The sequence below is a fragment of the Castor canadensis genome, chromosome 14 (assembly GCF_047511655.1).
Source record: "Castor canadensis chromosome 14, mCasCan1.hap1v2, whole genome shotgun sequence".
Classification (NCBI taxonomy): domain Eukaryota; kingdom Metazoa; phylum Chordata; class Mammalia; order Rodentia; family Castoridae; genus Castor; species Castor canadensis.
Genome location: NC_133399.1, coordinates 78,701,932 through 78,720,373, shown reverse-complemented (window position 1 = coordinate 78,720,373; position 18,442 = coordinate 78,701,932). Strand labels below are relative to the sequence as shown.

General features: G+C 41.6%; 1 protein-coding gene across 8 annotated transcripts in view; it reads right to left on the bottom strand.

Moving 5' to 3' along the window:
- Positions 1 to 18,442, bottom strand: part of Irf2 (interferon regulatory factor 2) — a 120,025-nt gene that overhangs the window by 26,108 nt on the left and 75,475 nt on the right. For 7 of the 8 annotated variants that reach the window (XM_074054876.1, XM_020176285.2, XM_020176287.2 and 4 more), the window contains exons 2-5: positions 13,227 to 13,319; positions 5,583 to 5,682; positions 4,666 to 4,842; positions 4,303 to 4,349 (exon numbers count right to left, since the gene is read on the bottom strand). In XM_074054876.1, coding sequence (XP_073910977.1) covers positions 4,303 to 4,349; positions 4,666 to 4,842; positions 5,583 to 5,682; positions 13,227 to 13,319 — 417 coding nt within the window. Of the gene's footprint in view, positions 1 to 4,302; positions 4,350 to 4,665; positions 4,843 to 5,582; positions 5,683 to 13,226; positions 13,320 to 13,686; positions 14,606 to 18,442 lie in introns of those variants that run through there. The other variant, XM_020176288.2, reaches the window with a different exon arrangement.

The following is an 18,442-nucleotide window of genomic DNA, read 5'->3' as shown; positions in this document are numbered from 1 at the left end:
ACAGTAACAGTCCTGCCCTGTGGTCATTTGCCTGTTTCTGAACAGTGACAGGGAGCACACTGAGTTTTAATCTAGTTTATGTCTTTGTCAGAGCTAACAGCTCTACTAGGAAGTTCTTCAAACAACCCTAGGAGGCAGGAAGGATTCATTCTCATTACCATCCTGCACGTTCTTTATTTCCATTGTTCCCTCACTCAATCTCCGGCTCTAATTAAGCCAGTTTCCTGATTCACCCAGGGAAGATCAAACAACAACTTTAATCTCTAGGCTTCATTCATGATGTTCCTGGTGCTAGACAATGACAGCTATTTTATCCTGTCCATCCCTCAAGGCCTGACTCAGGTACTATAGCTTCCAAAAGGCACTGAATGAAAGAGCACAGGTTCTGAAGTTGACTAATTCGGATTCAAGTTCCAGCTCCCATAAAGCAGTGCAACATTGGGAAAATGACTCAGCCTCTCTGCGTCTGCACTTCCTCAATATGTGAAAGGTCAAGAACCTATTCATCACAGAGGAATCAGATGAGTAATAATCACCCTTTGGAGGAACTCAAAATTGTCAAATAAACCCCTGTTCTATGTTCTTTTATCCTATTGCTTTTGGCCTTGTCTGAATTCCCACAGAGCAATCTGTTCCACGATATTTTCTGAAACATATATATGCACTGATAATGTGCAGTGTAGTACTGCTCAGTCTTGTTTCTCCTGTTCTAATTTCCTTAGGCAGTTAACTCTACATATAAGGGTTTAGTTCAGGTAAAATATGACTCAGTGAGTATATAAGATATTCTCACAAAAAGATTATCAGAGAATGTGGAGGTGTCACTTCCATACCTACTTCGTGGCCATGTTCCTGGGAAACATGGAATACAGAGATAAACCATCCTAGTGATCCAGGGAAAAATTCTGGTACTTGGCTGGCATGTCCTAAACATTGTTAGCTAATTAACACTTCAACTTGAAGACTGGGAAAGGCTTGCCTCAACAGTAAGTATCCATAATCCAGTTACTACACTAGGTATGCACTGATAGATTTTCTCAGTAGAATAAATCTACCTAGTCCAACCCAGCTGAATATCTGCACAGGACATAGAAACTCAGAGCTTATGTATTCTGACATACAGCTAAAAGTAATGTATAATAAATAGCTCAGTAATGATAAAGTCTGTGTACTATAGAGTTGCAGGCCACCTGGGGGAATTAATTTCAGAAACATTCTGCAGATACACTGGGTCAACACAATGGTTTCAGCAGCTGTGAACCATAGAATTTGCAAAGCCCACTGGCCTGATCCATGTCTTACTGTTAGACTGCAAGACATACACAAATCAATTTACATTCAAAAGTTAAGCTGTGCTGTGTCTGATGAATCACCTGCCTCTGCCAAATGAACAATGTCCCTTGTGGGACACATTTGAGGTGGTAACTATTTCACAACAATTTCATAACATTGACTTTGCTGAGATAGAAGTTGACCCACATGATTGCACCTACAGGGAACCTCTCCTTTCTTCAGCCAACATGGCTACGCCCCAACCACAACTGTTCCTTCCACAACTTGCTCCTGTTAGCGCCACGTGGAAGGCACTACAAAGCCAATGTGATATCATTTACCTCTAGGATGCACATTTCATCACATTCCTCTCCCTGAAATAGGATTGCCAATTATCACCTCTGGAAGCAGTTTTTCTTTCTTAGAGGTACATAAAATAATGGTACACTGAAATCTGATATTCGATGGAATCTGATGGGTGTATTAAGGCAAAATATGTTGAAAAGTGAATGTGTCACTCCATTCTTATTTCTCTATTTACTGCAATCACAAAATTAAATCTGCATCTTGTGTAAAACTCCTCCCTCCCACCGTACATATTATTTTATTTATACATATATTCATTCAGCAAATGCTTATGCATCCATTCAGCTATCAAATATGTGTAAATGATTTATTTGTTCTGTGGCAGTCCCTGAGCTAGATGCTGGAAAACAGTAGTAAAAGCGATACAATCACATTTAAGATTGCAGTAAATTCTTCAAAATCACATATTTGTGAGAAAATTATGCATTTCTGACTGACTGAACAACACTAATCAAAAAATGTAGGTCTTAAATGACTTCTACTGTGGGAAACTTAATATGGCTAACAAGGAGGGGATTTTTTACAATTAAAAAAAAGTGATACAGAAAAAAACCTACAGATTAAAAACAAAACTTAAGAGACATATCCAAAAATTACAGGTGGATCTTACATGGATCATTTTTTTACAAAACAGGGCGTTGCTATGAAGCCCGGGCTGGCCTCAAACTCACAATCCTCATTGCCTCTGTCTCACAAGGGCTGGGATTACAGCCATGTGCCATCATTCCTGGTCTTTTACATAGATCATAATTCAGGTAAACAAAATGTAGTAATATTTATAAGGCAAATGGAAATCTGAACACTGGCTGGATATTTGATGATATTGAGGATACTGTCATTTTTTAGGCACTCTGACACTATAATATTTTAAAGAGTGTTTATCTTTTAAAGATAAATATTAATGGAAGAAAAAATATGATGTTTAGAATTTGCTTCAAAATATTAAGCTAAGCCATAAGAAATTGTTTTTGTCAGTCAAAATGGGTTGAGTATCTATGACTTCATATCAAAAGTCAGGAAGTAGGTGGAGGTACTAATGAAACAAAATTGGCCAGGAACTGATTAATGCTGAAATTGGGATGATGGTCTATGGGTAAATTTTACTCATTTTCCTCCTTTCTATGTGCATAAAATTTTTTCCACAATAAAAAGTTAAAACAAAATTTGACCTTTACACTGTGCTATAGTTAAAATCAGAAACTAAAAATATTGAAAGTGAAACTGGAAGGATCACTGCTGCAGTGCTCTACCTAAATAAAAAGCTTTCCACTGTAGAGGGAAACATCTCTGAACCTTGAACAGTTTATCTAAGTTTTCCTTCAAAATCTGTTAATGTTTCTCAAAGTTTTCGCTCCAAGTCTAACAACAGTCAGCACTCCGTATCCCAGGTTCCGCATATGTGTAGTCAACCAACAGATGGAAAATACTGGGGAAAAAAAATTTTATCTGTACTGAACACATACAGACTTTTTTTCCTTATCATTATTCCCTAAACAACACAGTATAGTAATTATTGACACAGCATTTTTATAGCATGAGGTATCATGAGTAAGCTAGAGGTTTAATTTAAAGCAAGTAGGATGATTTGCCTAAGTCTCATGTAACGAAGGTGACTGCATGTGCACCCATGGACTTGGGTGCCTGTGCCAGTCCTGGAACCAGTCCTCTGAAGATGACAAAGGATGCCACCTTAACAAGTCTAATTACACATCTAAAGTAAGTTATTTCATTTCCCCCCCAAAATTCAACTTACTGGCTTGTTTTTAAACTTTGTGCTATCTGGACAATTTGGACTTTTTTTTTAATAGCTATTATAGATTATAAATCAGAATATTCAGCATCCTGGTTAAGTTTAGTTCTAAATAACCACATGACCTTGGACATGTACCACTCAACTCTTGCACCTCAGTCTCTTCTACAAACAAGGTCATCCCTTAGGCGCTCTATGACTCTGTGAGTGTCCCATCTGCTCTTTGCTTAGCAGTGGAAGCTCATCCCCCAGTTGTGCATGGGATATTTGACTCCTCTTTCTCTGTCTAACAAGCGCTACTCAATCCATACACCAAGATCCTCAAATGTAACACAGCTCAGACTACCTAGTCTACTTAGAGGGTCATGCACACACAACACCTCTACAGAAAACCCCAGGAGTTATGGGAGGGGCCTATGGTGGAGCAGAAAAACACTTCAGGACCACATTAATTCAGTGCTTGAGTTGACTCCTGTGTCTCCAAGCTAATGGCCTCTGATGGAATGTATTTATATAAATATATTAAAAACATTTTAATATATTTAAGAACATAAAAATCTACTTCGTAGTATCAGACATAAGCTGGTTGCTGGGGTTTCATTGGAACTAAGTGACTGGCTGGCTGGCAAGAGTTGTGACCAGATAAAGGCTCCAGACTGTCAAGCTCCATGTGAACTTGTGACTCCACTCATTCATGACTCGGTGATATTGGATTAAGCAGGAGCTATGTGTACCTGTGTCTGCAAGTGTGTACATGCCAAACGGGAAATATGTAAAACTCATAAAAACATAATAGCAAAAGAAGAAAGATTAACCACTCCACAGAGATCATATTACTTGTTTTTATGAAACAGAATATGAATCACTAATATGGTCACAAGTTTGATTTTTCTTTCTGAACAACCAAAGATTACCTTGATGTGCTTAACTCTGTCTTCTTTTTCTGTCTTTGGTTTCTTTCCTGTGGCAACAAAAAAGTAACATTGGATTAATTCATGAAAGATATAGGAGAAACAGTCCCCTACATTAAAGTCTCTCTGAAACTCTTAATGGACTTGTCGCTTTAATCTTTACATGATCAGATTTCCAAATATATCTTTTATTGCCTCTGGTGCCCTGAAAGTCATTTTTCAAAGCTAGGTAAGGGCAGAATTATCACCTACAGTATGAACAAGTAATTTACGCTTGAAGTGACCAGAGATGCAGAACTAAAGAAATCACAAGGAGACCATGGGATACAGTAAGCAATCCTTTCTTCAGTCAGTAAACATCTTTACCTTTCTTAGAAGGCCGTTCTGATAAGGGCAGCATCCGATACACTCTGAAGGCATTGTTTCCTTTCTTTATACTTTTATCCTTAACTTCTTCAATGTCAGGCAAGGAATTCATGGCACATCGAAAATTTGCCTTCCACGTTTTTGGATCTGGTTTATCTACTCCTGGTTGATGCTTTCCTAACAAAATAGCCAAAGGTTAAGAAAACTAGGGGAAAAAATTAAGACACAGAGTAAAAAAAAAAAAAATTCTGGAAACACAGTATTAGTGGCAAGATAATACAGAAAAGTCTTTTCATTCCAGACTCTACCTATAGTGACTGACCATCGTGGTTTCCTGGGATTGAGAAGGGTTTTAGGATGTGGGAATTTTATTTTCAAAACCTAGAAAGTTTGGGGGCACACTGGCACAAGCTGGTCACTCTGGTTCTACAAAACAGCTTAAGAGAAAAATAAAATGGTAGGATGGAGAATCAACATAAATTAGATGGAAGACTATAAGGCTGGGAGGTCAGGAGAAGTAGAAATAATTTCCGGCTTTCAAATAGTAAGTAAAAAGCACATCTCAGAAAACAGCTGCCCACTTAAAATTTGTAATAAGTAAATAAATATATTCCTGACTTCATTTTGGGAAATAATTCAATACATTTACAGTTCCAGAACAAATGAGTTTATAGCCTCCTGATAACCCCGGAAGAGTTTATCAGAGTATCACATTTACGGGAAATTTAAGAACAAAGAACCTATAGGATGGGTGGCACATCACCACTGGGTGATGAAGTGTGTACTCATGTATTCTAGACGAGTCTGGGGACAAGTCAAAGGATTTTCAGAGCTATCTTCATGAGGCCATAAGCCAGGATATTTTGTATGTGTGACAGAGGACCACTTGCCTCAGGAAAGGATGCAGAGTTTAATACCTGTATGGATTGCCCAGTTTCTAAAGAGGGGTGCATCTTTTTCCACATCCCACCCGTGTCTAGCTGCATGCATCCAGGGGATCTGGAAAATCTTCTTTTCCTGTAAAAAAAGAAGGCAAAGAAGAACTGCAGTCATGGGGTTTGGCCAACCATGACAAAAGTTCTTAAGTGCTAGCTTGTAAGATTCCCCACTAAACATCAGGGAGTTTGTAGGATGCCTACAGTCAAATCAATTGTAAAACAAATACATTTCCTGGCTGGATCCCAAATCCTAACAGTCTCTCTGGGGGAGGGTCAGAATCTCCCAGAGCCTAGCAGAGCAGGAATGTATTCCAAAGCTTAAGGTGGGGACTTGGGAAGTACCAACACGCTCCATTATTTGTACCTTTCCTCTTTCGTAGCACTATAGACAACTGGCCACCAACCAAAACTTCTAGTGCTTATTCTATCATTTCTTCTTCACATTTGGTCATACTAACTCCAGCTGCCTGAGGTAATTTTCCAAAACAGCACACACCCCTTCACTCTACTAAAGGGAAGTTGAGTTTATCTGAGGCCACTGCCACAGAAACCAAATATCTCCCATCTGCCTCTGTGTTCAACAAAAATAGAAGATTTTGTCTATTTTTCTAATCGCTGTGGGTCCACTGCCCTGCAAGAAATAGCAAGAAGTGCACAGATGGAAGGATTGTGAGATGGCTGTCTTCTCTGGTGTAAAGTCCCTCCAATACAAGCCTGTGTCAGACTCCATCTCTATCTTTTCTTTCTTTTTTTTTTTTTTTTGGCAGTACTGGGGCTTGACCTTTCTTGCTAGGCAGGCATTTCTACTACTTGAGCCACACCTCCAGCCCTTTTTGCTCTGTTTATTTTTGAGACAGGGTCTTGACTTTTGCCCAGGCCAGCCACGATCCTCCTATTTTATGCTTCCCGCTGTAGCTGGGATGATAAATGCACACACTACTATCCCCAGCTATTGGTTGAGATGTGATCTCACAAACTGCCTGGCCTGGCCTCATACCATCATCCTTCTAATCTCAGCTTCTCAAGTAGCCGTAATTATAGGCATGAGACACCAGTGTCTGGCCATCTCTATTTTTCTTGCTTCCTGGGAGGTAACTCACACTTGCTTAATTCAACCCTGGCAAACACCCAGATAGAAATGAATGCTTCAGAAACAAAGTCACACTCATAGTGAAACTACATGTGTGAAAAGAAACCTGTGTGGGTCAGCCCTCTGGTGGCACCAGTGTTACTGAGGTCAGTGGTACCATACATTTGACTACACATGTCCACGTGGGGCCCAGTTTTTATCTTATAACTGCCCCATGAGCTAAGTGTGTATTTTCCATTTTACACTTGAGGAAACTGAGGCACAGAATTAAATTACTTTACCAAAGAACTGATAGTTAAAAGTGTCCAAGTTCAAAACCAAGGTCATGTGATTCCACATTCATACCACACTCTGTCTCCCAGATTTTAGATCTAGAAGATTCTCTGACCTATGACAGGCCTGTTGACTTACATTCTGGGGCTCCCTGCACTATACAAAAGGGAAGGAAAGGAAATAACGGTAGGCATTTCCACCACTTCAGTCTCACACTGTGAAATCTAGAAAGGGCTCCAGCTGTCCCAAAAGGGATACAGTACCCCTATATAGAACCAATCACAGCGGCTGAACTGAAAAAGTTCCAGAATGTTGGAGAGTTCCCAAAAACCATTAAAAGGGAAAATTATATCATATTTTTAAAAGTCAGTTGATAAAGGAGAACTGAAAGTGGGAACTTTTTCCTAAATTCCTCATTGTTCATTCTGCACCATCCTCCATTATTGAAGGGTCTCTGCTCAGGTAGGCCAAAGAGCAGAGGACCAGAAAAGGACTGGATGAAATTTTATTTCTCAATGCACATGAAAAATCAGAACAAAATCACTTAATATTCATGTGAGAAAGAATACAAATTAAAAAGAACTTATTTCACAGGAGAATTTCCTGGAGTGCACACCCACAAGCTAAAGCTTCCTCCTTAAAAACACAGACGCCAAAGAATTTGCAGTTGTACTTTTTCTAGATTAAAAGAGTTCTGGGGTAGCATAGTATGAAGTCTATCTCACAAGACACAAAGTCAGCACAGTAAAGGGAGATCTTTTTAAGTATTTATTCAGGCAAACATGCATGCATGCACATACACACAAAACCATGGGGAAATCCTCAAATTACAAAAGTACTGATGAACCTAGTAATATCCACCACAGACCCTCTTGAAATGGGTGAAGGACCCAAATAGACCTTTCTCAGAAAACCAAAGATGCACAGCAAGCATACGTAAGGATGCTGCATGCCATGCCACCAAGCAATGGCAAAGCAGCCACCAGCGCCTCATGTCCCCAGAACAGCCACATTAAAAAGCCACATCAAAACTAGAACATAAAAAGTGTTGGTGAGGATCTAAAGAACAGAACTCTCATATATTGCTAGAGGCAATATGAAATATCACCAATTTCACTCCTGGATATATGACCAGAGAATTACAATAGGTGTTCAAACAAAAACTGATACCTCAGCTGGGTATGGTGGTACATGCCTGGAATCCCAGCACTGGGGAGATGGAGGCAGGAGGATCACAAGTTCAAGGCCAGCTTAGGCAATCTAGAGAGTTCAAGGCCAGCCTGAGCTACATAGTGAAACCCTGTCTCAAAAAAATAATAAATAAAACTGATACTATAATACTATGCATAGCAGCACTACTCACAAAGACTAAAGATGGAAATAACCCAAATGTCTATCGGTTGATGAATAGATAAACAAAACTCTGCATATGCATACAATGGAATATTATTCAGCCATGAAAAAGAAACAAAGTACTGACAAATGCAACCACGTGGGTAAACTCTGAAAAGATTGTGTGAGAGAAAAAAGCCAGACACAGAAGGACAAATGCTGAATGACTCCATTTATATGAAATGTCCAGAAAAGCCAACACTCTTAAGAACAGAAAGCAGCTTCATGGTTGCCATGAGCTAGAAAAGAAACAGGCAGTGACTGTTTAGTGGTTATAAGGATAAAAAAGTCATGGGAGTCCATGGTGGTGATGGCTGAACAACACTGCTAACAGACTTAATGTCGCTGAACTGTACACTTTAAAATCGTTAGTGCTGTATTTTTTAAAAAGCTACATGGACCTTATTGTAGAAAGAAGAAACTACTAAACAAACACAACACAGATGTCTTTAGAAATAACAAGACCACACTGAGGGGTTGAAGGTGAGATACATTTTGAAACAGAGATTCTGGTCATGGATGGCTGTGCTCTGAGGGACCGGGAGGGAGTGGCTGGAGACCGTGTAGACCCTGTAGCATCTTCAGACCTTAGAGCCCCTGAGGCCAGCCCTGCACACATGGTGGCCATACACACTGGTGTGGGAGGACACACGACATCAGCAGAGTCCTCTGTGTCCACACATGCTGACCTCTGCCCGTCGGAGGCAGAAGACACAGCCGCCTCAGCTAAGCAGCTGAGATTCTCTGAAGCTGGGCAGCAAGCATTCCTCAGCCACGTGGGGACCAGTTCTGTCACTTCCCTCTGTCTCCTCTTCCCCCAATATTTGTAAGATGTTCTATCAGTCGGCTCTTTTTGTTTGGACTTCTCGCTCTGGGTCTGATGTTTACCCAAACACAACCCTGTTCCAAGATGGAGAACGCTGGAGGTGTGGCTCAAACAGTAGAGCACCTGCCCCGCAAACATGACGCCCCAAGTTCAAATTCCACTACCGACAAAAAAAAAAAAAAATCAAGGTGAAGAAAAGGCAAGGCCTTGCCTGAGGATCCCTGTGCATGGGGAGTGGCAACAGTGGCAGGGTCCAGGTGGATCTGCACTGTGAAATGAGAACAACAATAATCAGAACAGGAAGCACAGTTAGGAGAGAAACCACGAACCTAGAAGCGGCTGCCTCCCTCCTTCCTTCCCAAGTAAAGAGTCCAGGGGAACCACAGCAAGCATCTGTACAAATCCAGAACCACTCTTCAACAAAGCAATGGCAAGAAGGAAAATCAGAAAGCCAGGGTTACTGTCCATGGTCGGGAGAAGCTTAGCGTCATAAAACCAAACACAGCCTGTGGAGCTTGGTCGCATTCTAATTTGAACAAATCAGTCGTGAAATGATAGTTGGGGAATGCTCAGGGCACTTCCCCTGGAGTGCTTCACCACAAACAAGAACACTTTCTGAGTACCAACTGCTATGGCTTGGATGTGGCTGCAGTGTGACCTCCGTGACCCCTAGGGTGAGTTGGCGAGGAGGCAGTCGTTAAGAGAATGGAGTCCAGTGTTTGCTAATTAAAGCACAAGGCTCTGCCCTCAAAAGAACATCAACACCGCCTCACCAGGACACAGGCACCATGCTGTTTGGATGCTTTAACAACCAGGATTGTGAGCCCCCAATTTTTTTAAGTTACCCAATCTCAGGTGTTTGACTCAGGAACACAAAGTAGATTAAGAAACCAACTAGGCAATAGCAAAGCTCAAAGTTCTGGGGACAGTGTCTCTTTTCTTAGAGTCACAACAGTCTTCAATGGGAGAAGAAAGTTTGGAATGACCTCAAACCATTCCAGACATAAACAGGGATTCTTAGGCAGAGTGTTTGCAAATGGGAAGGAAATAACATTAAGCTCTCCAGCAAAGTATTCACGTGGACAGATGAATGCCAACAAGCCTAAGTTAGCTGAAAACTATAAAAAGATGCCTGTAGGAGTATAGGAATGGAGAGAAAACATCCTGACCCCATGGTCACATGTGAGGCCTGCAGTAGCAGAGACAGTCCTGCCTGTGTGCACAAATACAGCCACCTGCCCACATGGTTATGCCCCAGAAGAACACCTGCTTGACAGGGACCCTCAGGCCACTCAGGAGCCCAGGGACTCCAGTGTCAACACTGTCTTAAGAGGCAGCAGTAGCAGTGACACACTCTTCTTCCAGCCAGACTCACACCTGGCCCTAGCAAAAGAGCTGCAAGATGACAGGGAAGTTCCTTCCCTGTTCTTCCTCAGGAAGAAAACTCTCATGCTATAGAAGGAAGCTCAGAAGGACAGCCCACCTGAGAGGAGCTGAGGGCTTAGTAGTACAAAGAAATCCATTTGCCTTCTGGTCCTAGATCAGAAAAACATGGGCAGGACCGGGGCTGTAGCTCAGTAGTAAAGCACTTGCCTAGCACGCTAGGTTCAATCCCCGGCACTGAGGGTAAAAAGGAGGGGGAGACTTGAGAGAAAAACATGGACAAAGTGGATGAAAGGAAAGAGGTCTCCATGGATGGTTCCACAAAGGAAATAACCCATAGAGGGTGCATTAATTTCCTTTGGCTTTTGTCACAATGACCACAACCAGGAGGCTTATGACAACAGAAATTTATTCTATCACAGTTCTGGAAGCCAAAATCCAAAATCAGGGTGTTAGCAGAGCTGAATTCCATTCAAAAACTCTAGGAAAGAATCTTTCTTGCCTCCTCCAGCTTCTGGTACCTCCAGGAGTCCCTTGGCTTGTGGCTTCAGCAATCCAGCCTCCACCTGTGTCTTTACATGGCTTCTCCTCTGTATATGTCTCGTCTTCACCTGTCATTGAACTTGCCCAGGTAGATAATCCAGGATCTCATCTTGAAGTCCTTAACTGCATCTGCAAAAACTCCTTCTCCAAATAAGGTTGCACTCACGGGTTCTAGAAGTCAGGATGTGGACATATCTTTGGGGCCCCACCCCTCAACCTACTGTAGAGAACAACTAACTGTAGCATATCAAATGCCTTGTGATGCAGGAGGCACTATGGCCCTGTAAGCACCTGTGTGCTTCAGAAAAGAGAGAGCAGTAACAGACAACTTGCTTTTCTTCAGAACTGAACATGTGTTCACCTCACCTTCTAAATCAAAACAGGTAATGTTATCTCATTATTCAAAGCAAAATCCTGCTTAACCTCTCTGCACCTCAGTTTCCTTATCTGTAAAATGGAAAATAGCAATAGCACATTCCTATCCTGGGGATTATGTGAATTGATGCATGCACTTATTTATTTATTTTTAATGGGACTGGGGTTTGAACTCAGGGCTTCACACTTACAAAGTAAGTACTCTATCACTTGAGCCATACCTCCAGTCCATTTTGCTGTGTTTTTTTTTTGGTGGGGTGGGCGATGGGATCTCTAAAATTATTTGCCTGGCCTGGCCTCAAATCTCAATCCTCCCTATCTCAGCCTCCAAAGCAGCTAGGATTATGGGCGTGAGTTATGGGTGCCCAGCAAATGCATACAGTTTGCTTAGAAGAATACCTGGCACTCAGCAGGTAATAAAAATGTTACTCATTATTATTATTATTATTACCATTTATTACCCTTTGTATCTACAACTCGCCTTTACTACCCTCCATGTATACCCCTGCTATCTGAGTAAGCAAAGGAACCACTTGATTTCTTACTTGTTTCTTTGGAAGAGGCTAATTACATCCAGGAATCTAAAACATATAGATATTGCAAGCCTGGGAAAAATATATTGTTTGCCATAAAACCTTAAGGTATTTGACAGGACCTGTAAAGTAAGCAAGTGTTTTATTTATTTCTATTTAGTCTGTTCCCTGCCTTGTTACAGAAAGGACTCACTAAAACAGATATTCACGCAGAATAACATTAAATTCAAAATAAATGGATGAAAGGAGAAGAACAAAAATAAGATTTGAGATATCTCTAAAGATAAAATGAAGGCAGGAAGTGGTTTTAGTGAAAAGACAAAATTTCACTCATTAGAAGCAGGCCACAATCTGCAGTCTGGCTCTCAGCTCTTGCACCTGGTACGAAGATAAAGCCTGACCAGCTAAAAGATTCATCATGTGCTTATGATGAAAAAAGAAAGAGGGAATGGGACGAAGAAAAAGAAAAAGACATTTAATTGGAAGAAGTGAGATTGTCCTGGTAGTAGGAGAAGTTAAGTTTAGTTGCTTTTCTAAATTATAACTAGACAATTTTAGACTTTTTCATTTCTACATACATTATCTCTTCCTGATTCACCCTTAACAGCAAGGATCAATTAAATAGTGAGTTCTGAGGTTAACCAAAGGCAGTATGTATGCATATATGTGTGCTGGGGGAGGTATAAATGAAAAACAACTACTTTTTTAGGACAGGCAGACGCACAAAGGGTTTCATGTAAAGATAAAAAGAAGGTATTTTTTACACACAAAAACAAATATTCTTTACACAGAGCACCTTGAAAAGAAAATCGGTATGCTCCGTTTCCAAAAAAAAACTATGGAATTTCCAAGTCCTTTAATCCTTACAGCTAGGAGAAGCAAGAAGGGAATTTGGAGAAGGAAGAGGCAAGGGTCACTAAAGAAACCATAGCAAGGACCTTTCATAAAACCATCCAAACTCCCAAGACTGAGCTGCAACTGGGAAGTGAAGGTTAAGGCAACAAGCTAAGATGACAGAAATTTTTGATGTTTTAAGATCACCGTTGATTGCTTGGATTCTGTAATGAATGAGTCTAAGATTTTCAACACAAAGAACAATTTTACTTTTGGTGGTCCATATGGGCATAGACTCTCTCTCTCTCACTTGCTCACTCTTTCTGTCTCTCTCTCTCTCACACCCCCCCACCCCCCCCAATACGCATACTTACCTTGTTAAGCCACTTTAGCCCTGGTATCGTGTTTGAGTTTATCTGTTCCTCCAGCCATGGGCGCATTCGCATCCTTTCCACTGGCATGGTGCCCTTTGACAGAAGAGAAATTGACATTAGGTATTTCTGCTACTGACTGCCCTGTTTGCATACCCCTGCAGGACCCTTTCCTAAGTTCCCTTCATCAGTGCTGGGGAACTAGGTGAGTATACTCAGAAGCATTGCTTTTGAACTACCTACGTTACCCACTAACCACCCTCCTCACCCTGTCCCACTGGGTGGTGGAATGAACCAGGCCTACCATTTTCTGAGCCAGCTCTCAGCTGAAGGGACCTACGGACACAGTAGGCCAGACATCCAGCTGGCTAGAGTACAGAGACACCTCCCAGTGACAATGCCGCAAACCAAGCTTTTTCCCCTCCTCTCCTAGCTGCATTTACAGAAGAAACTGTCAACGTACCAGGCATTCAGGGGACCAGCATTTACACCACCTTTGGTATTATCCTTCCAAGGGCCAAACATGGCCGGAGCAGAACAGTTTTGTGAGAGCTGGGGTAGCCAATTTGTTCTTTTGGGGTATCTGAGTTCCATAAATGCTTTGAACTCCCAATACTGACACTTAAACTCTGAAGGAATCATTTGGTCTCTCCAAGGAACCAGCCATTCTCTCCTGACTTAAGTTCAAGCTTATCAGCCCTCTGCCCTTTTCTCATCTGTGCCTTTGCTTTTACCCTAATGCACTTCCCTTCAATACCAGCCTCCTCCCTGGCCCTAGCATCCCTTGTTCTTCAGCTTACTTTCCCTTTGAAAATAATTCATGTGCTTTGCACCTGTTTCTTCTACCAGCGCACACCCTTCCAGATTCTTTTCTGAGATGGTCCTTCCCTTGCCCACCAAAATACAGCCAAGGCAGATCATTAACAGAGCATCATCCAAACTGTTTACCACTCTGTTTGTGTCCTTAGACATTTCATCTGGGATGTGAAAGCAAAGGCAATGGTGACTCAAGCCTACACCTATAGGACTTTATGGACAGTATAATCCTTTCAAACCGTAGCTGTCTCTTGCTCCTGTAACCCACTCTGTTCAGATGAATGTGGCCTGAGATAGTCAATACCTCATACCTCTCTCTTCAGGCCTGCCAAACTTTCCTCCCTCTATGCCCCACTACTGCTGGAATATAAGCATTGTTACAAGAATCACAGGCTTCACCTATGACGAGCCACCTGCTTTTCCTTTGTATGCTTCTCACAGGTCTAGTCCACTCAGTTGCAGACACCTCTGATCTTGCTCATACCAAGCTCTTTACTCCTCTTTCTCTGGGCTTTCTTGTCCTTATCCATCCTCTGAGTCCCAGCTCCCACCCTCCTTCTTCACAAGGCCTTCCCAGACCACTCTGGCCTGAAGTATCCCTCCCCATCCAACTCCTACACTACTGACAGATCATACACTGCTCATTTGAAAATCAAACACTGCTTTATGGCACCTGTTATAAGTAAAGTAGTCTTGTCTCTTACCTATAAACTTTTTAGCTATGTTACCCTCTCTTCCTATGCAAATTTTAAGTTCTTTCAGAGTGCGAACTTCTTGTAGGTTCTTATTTGATTCTTACAGGTATTCTTACAATCCTACAAAGCCAAAACGCTGCCTTCTACACAGGAAATGTTCAGTACAGAATCATGCCAGTCCTGAAGTTCTTCCCAGGCACAGCTGCCATTACAGAGTGGCTCCACCCAATCATCAGCGGGCTCCAGGCCACCATTCTTTGAGGCAGTAACAATAACCTTAGAGACATTATAAAAGGACATGGAATGACCTTGAGAAGTCCCCACGAAGCTGCTCTTCATGGGACTCAAGGCGTAATTGAGAATGAGGTTCCAGGAACTGGAAATGATAAAACATTCCCTGTTATCTTCATTTCCAGTCTAATGGGACACAGGAAGGAAGAGAATTACTGACATGAAACATCCCGAATATGGGTGGGAACACTGGCAAAGCTGTATGCAGAAGATCACACTGAGTGACCACTTTGGTGGCCACCAGCCCACTCACGTCCTCCCTTGGAAGAAGATCTCAAGACACAGAGTAGGGCAGAGGGATGAGCACAAGTAGGGGCCATTACAACGTCATGAGTAGACAGCAGCAGAGTCCAGTTCTGAGGGGACAACATGACATCAATGACATGGAAACAGGAGAGGCATGAATAATCACAAAAGTATGATACTTCTTTCCATGTTTTTTTTTCCACAAATAACCCATGAAAAAATAATAATTGCCTTAAATATTTCAAAAACAACTTTGTTATTAAAATTATAGCCTGTGCAGGGAACTATATCTGATCTACATTACCTCTAAATTCTGTACATGTGAATTAGCCTACTCACTAAAACATACTTGTAACTACAAAACAGTACTCATGGTGCTTCTGAGGTCACCACAGATGTGCAGGGAGGGAAAAATGCGAGACCCCTGATATGCATGTTCCTAGCTGAGGCCAAACAAATGTCCTTTCCACGGTCTATTTAGTAAGAACTTGTCACACTTTTGTGCCTTTTCTTGGTCATCTTGTGTTTAAAGTGGCCCCAGCAGTAGTGCTAAAGTGCTGCGTACTGTTTGTAAGTACAAGAAGGCTGCAATGTGCCTTATGGAGAAAACGTGTAATTAAATAAGCTTTCCTCTGACAGGAGTCATAGTGCTATAGATAAGTTCAATAGGAGAGGCTGAGTTCAATATTTATGAATCAACAGTGAGCAACAGTGTGTATTAAGTGAGATGTCTTTAGTCAGAAAACACATAAAGCAAGATTGCACTGATTAAAGAAAACCAGGTGACCAGAGGTTCACAGGCACCTGGCATCCTTATGAGAAAAGAAAATTGTGGACACAGACCCACAATAAAGAATGCCATGTGAAGGCACACACTGAAAGCAGAAGAACATCTGAAGACAGAAGCAGGACTGCAGTGAATCTGCTGCAAGCCAAGAAATGCCTGAGTTAACAGATGATGGAGCACACAAGGATAGATCCTCCCTACAGCCTACAAAAAAGCATGGGCCCTCTGACACCTTGGTTTTAGACTTCTAGCCTTCAGAAATGTAAGAGAATAAATTTCTGTTGTTTTAAGTCCCTTAATTTGTGGCACTTTGCTATAGAAGCCCTAAGGAGCTAACACAGGGCTGGCACAGAGCCTCATGCCTGTAATTTCAGTACTTGGGAGGCAGAGATCAGAGGGACAGAGGTTTGAGGCCAGCCCCAGGCAAAAAGTTATTAAGACCCCATCTCAACCAACAGCTGGGTGTAGTGGCTGAACCTGTCATCTTAGCTATGTGAGAAACATAAATAGGATAACAGCCCAGTCGGTCCAGGCAAAAATTCAACATCCTACCACAAAAATTTAACCAAAGCAAACAAAGGAATGAAGGTATGGCTCAAGTGCCTAGCAAGTATGAGGCTCTAAGTTCAACCCTCAGTACTACCAAAAAAATTAAAAAAAAAAAAAAAAGAGAGACAGAGAAAGAAAAAAATAAACTAACGCTAAAGGGAGATGATGCAAAGGCCTTGAAGCAGGAGGACCAGGGACCAGATTGCAGTCAGCAGCAGCGAGGATGCTAGAGACAAGGCTGACCTGCAGGTCCTAGAAAGCCAGGCCTTTGATTCTGGTTAATATCCTAAGAGTGAAGAGAAAGATGAGGGAATTAAGCAAATGAATGATGTGATCACTTTTGTCAATGGCAAATGCAAACCTGATCATGAAACCTAGGCCAGTCTTTCACCCACTTTAATGCAGGTATGAACCTCAACTCAGTAATTCTAGGTAACCTGTGACTACAGTTCTAACAAGCTCCTAGCTGTTTGGACCATGCGCTAAGAAGTGAAGATCTAGAGTCCCTTTAATTTTTACATACAAACTGCCTGGATCTTTTGTGACTTCCTCCAAAGTCTGATTGTTCTGGCTGGCAGATTTTCTCCACTAGTCTAACTGGTAGATGTCACTGTATCACCTATCTGTTAGTTCATCACTCATTTATATACTATGTCTTTCTAACAAGGATACAGCTCAGTCAAAAATCAAACTTTATCTCTTCCCTAGACAAAATACTACAGTGCTAGTATGTAAACTTGCTTTTTCCCAAAAATTCATGTGCCGGAAAGCCTGGTCCCCAGGGTCGGATGCTGAAGTGGGGAACTTTAAGAGGTAGGGCCTCCTATAAGGTAATTAGGCCATGTTGGTTCTGCCCCATGAATGGATTAATGCTGTCTCCCCAGAGTGATTCAGGTCCTGTGGGACTGGATTAGTTCCTGTGAGAATAGGCTGTTAGAAGTGAGCCTGGCACTTTGCCTAAATCCCTCTTCCACAAACTCTCCTCCCACTGTGATGTCATCTACCATGATGTTTTCACCAGAAGCTCAGCAGATGCTGGAGCCATGCACTAGAGCCAAAAATCACCCCTCTTTTTTTAAAAATAAAGACCTAGACTCAAGGTATTTTGTTACAGCAACATACAATAGACTAGGACAAATGAAAATCAAACATGTGAATAGCTTTTTAAGAAGTTTTTACAATCTATACACAATGGAATTTTATGCAGCCATGAAGAAGAATGAAATGTTATCATTTGCTGGTAACTGGATGGAACTGGAAAACATCATTCTGAGTGAGGTTAGCCTGGCCCAAAAGACCAAAAATTGTATGTTCTCCCTCATATGTGGACATTAGATCAAGGGCAAACACACAAGGGGATTGAACTTTGATCACAAGATAAAAGCGAGAGCCCACAAGAGGGATGAGGATAGGTAAGACACCTAAAAAATTAGCTAGCATTTGTTGCCCTCAATGCAGAGAAACTAAAGCAGATACCTTAAAAGCAACTGAGGCCAATAGGAAAAGGGGACCAGGAACTAGAGAAAAGGTTAGATCAAAAAGAATTAACCTAGAAGGTAACACACATGCACAGGAAACTAATGTGAGTCAATTCCCTGTGTAGCTATCCTTATCTCAACTAGCAAAAACCCTTGTTCCTTCCTATTATTGCTTATACTCTCACTTAAACAAAATTAGAGATAAGGGCAAAATAGTTTCCGCTGGGTATCAAGGGGGTGGGGGGGAGTGGGAGGGGGCAGGGTGGGTGGTAAGGGAGGGGGTGGGGGTGGGGGGAAAAATGACCCAAGCATTGTATGCACATATGAATAATAAAAAATTTTTTTAAATTAAAAAAA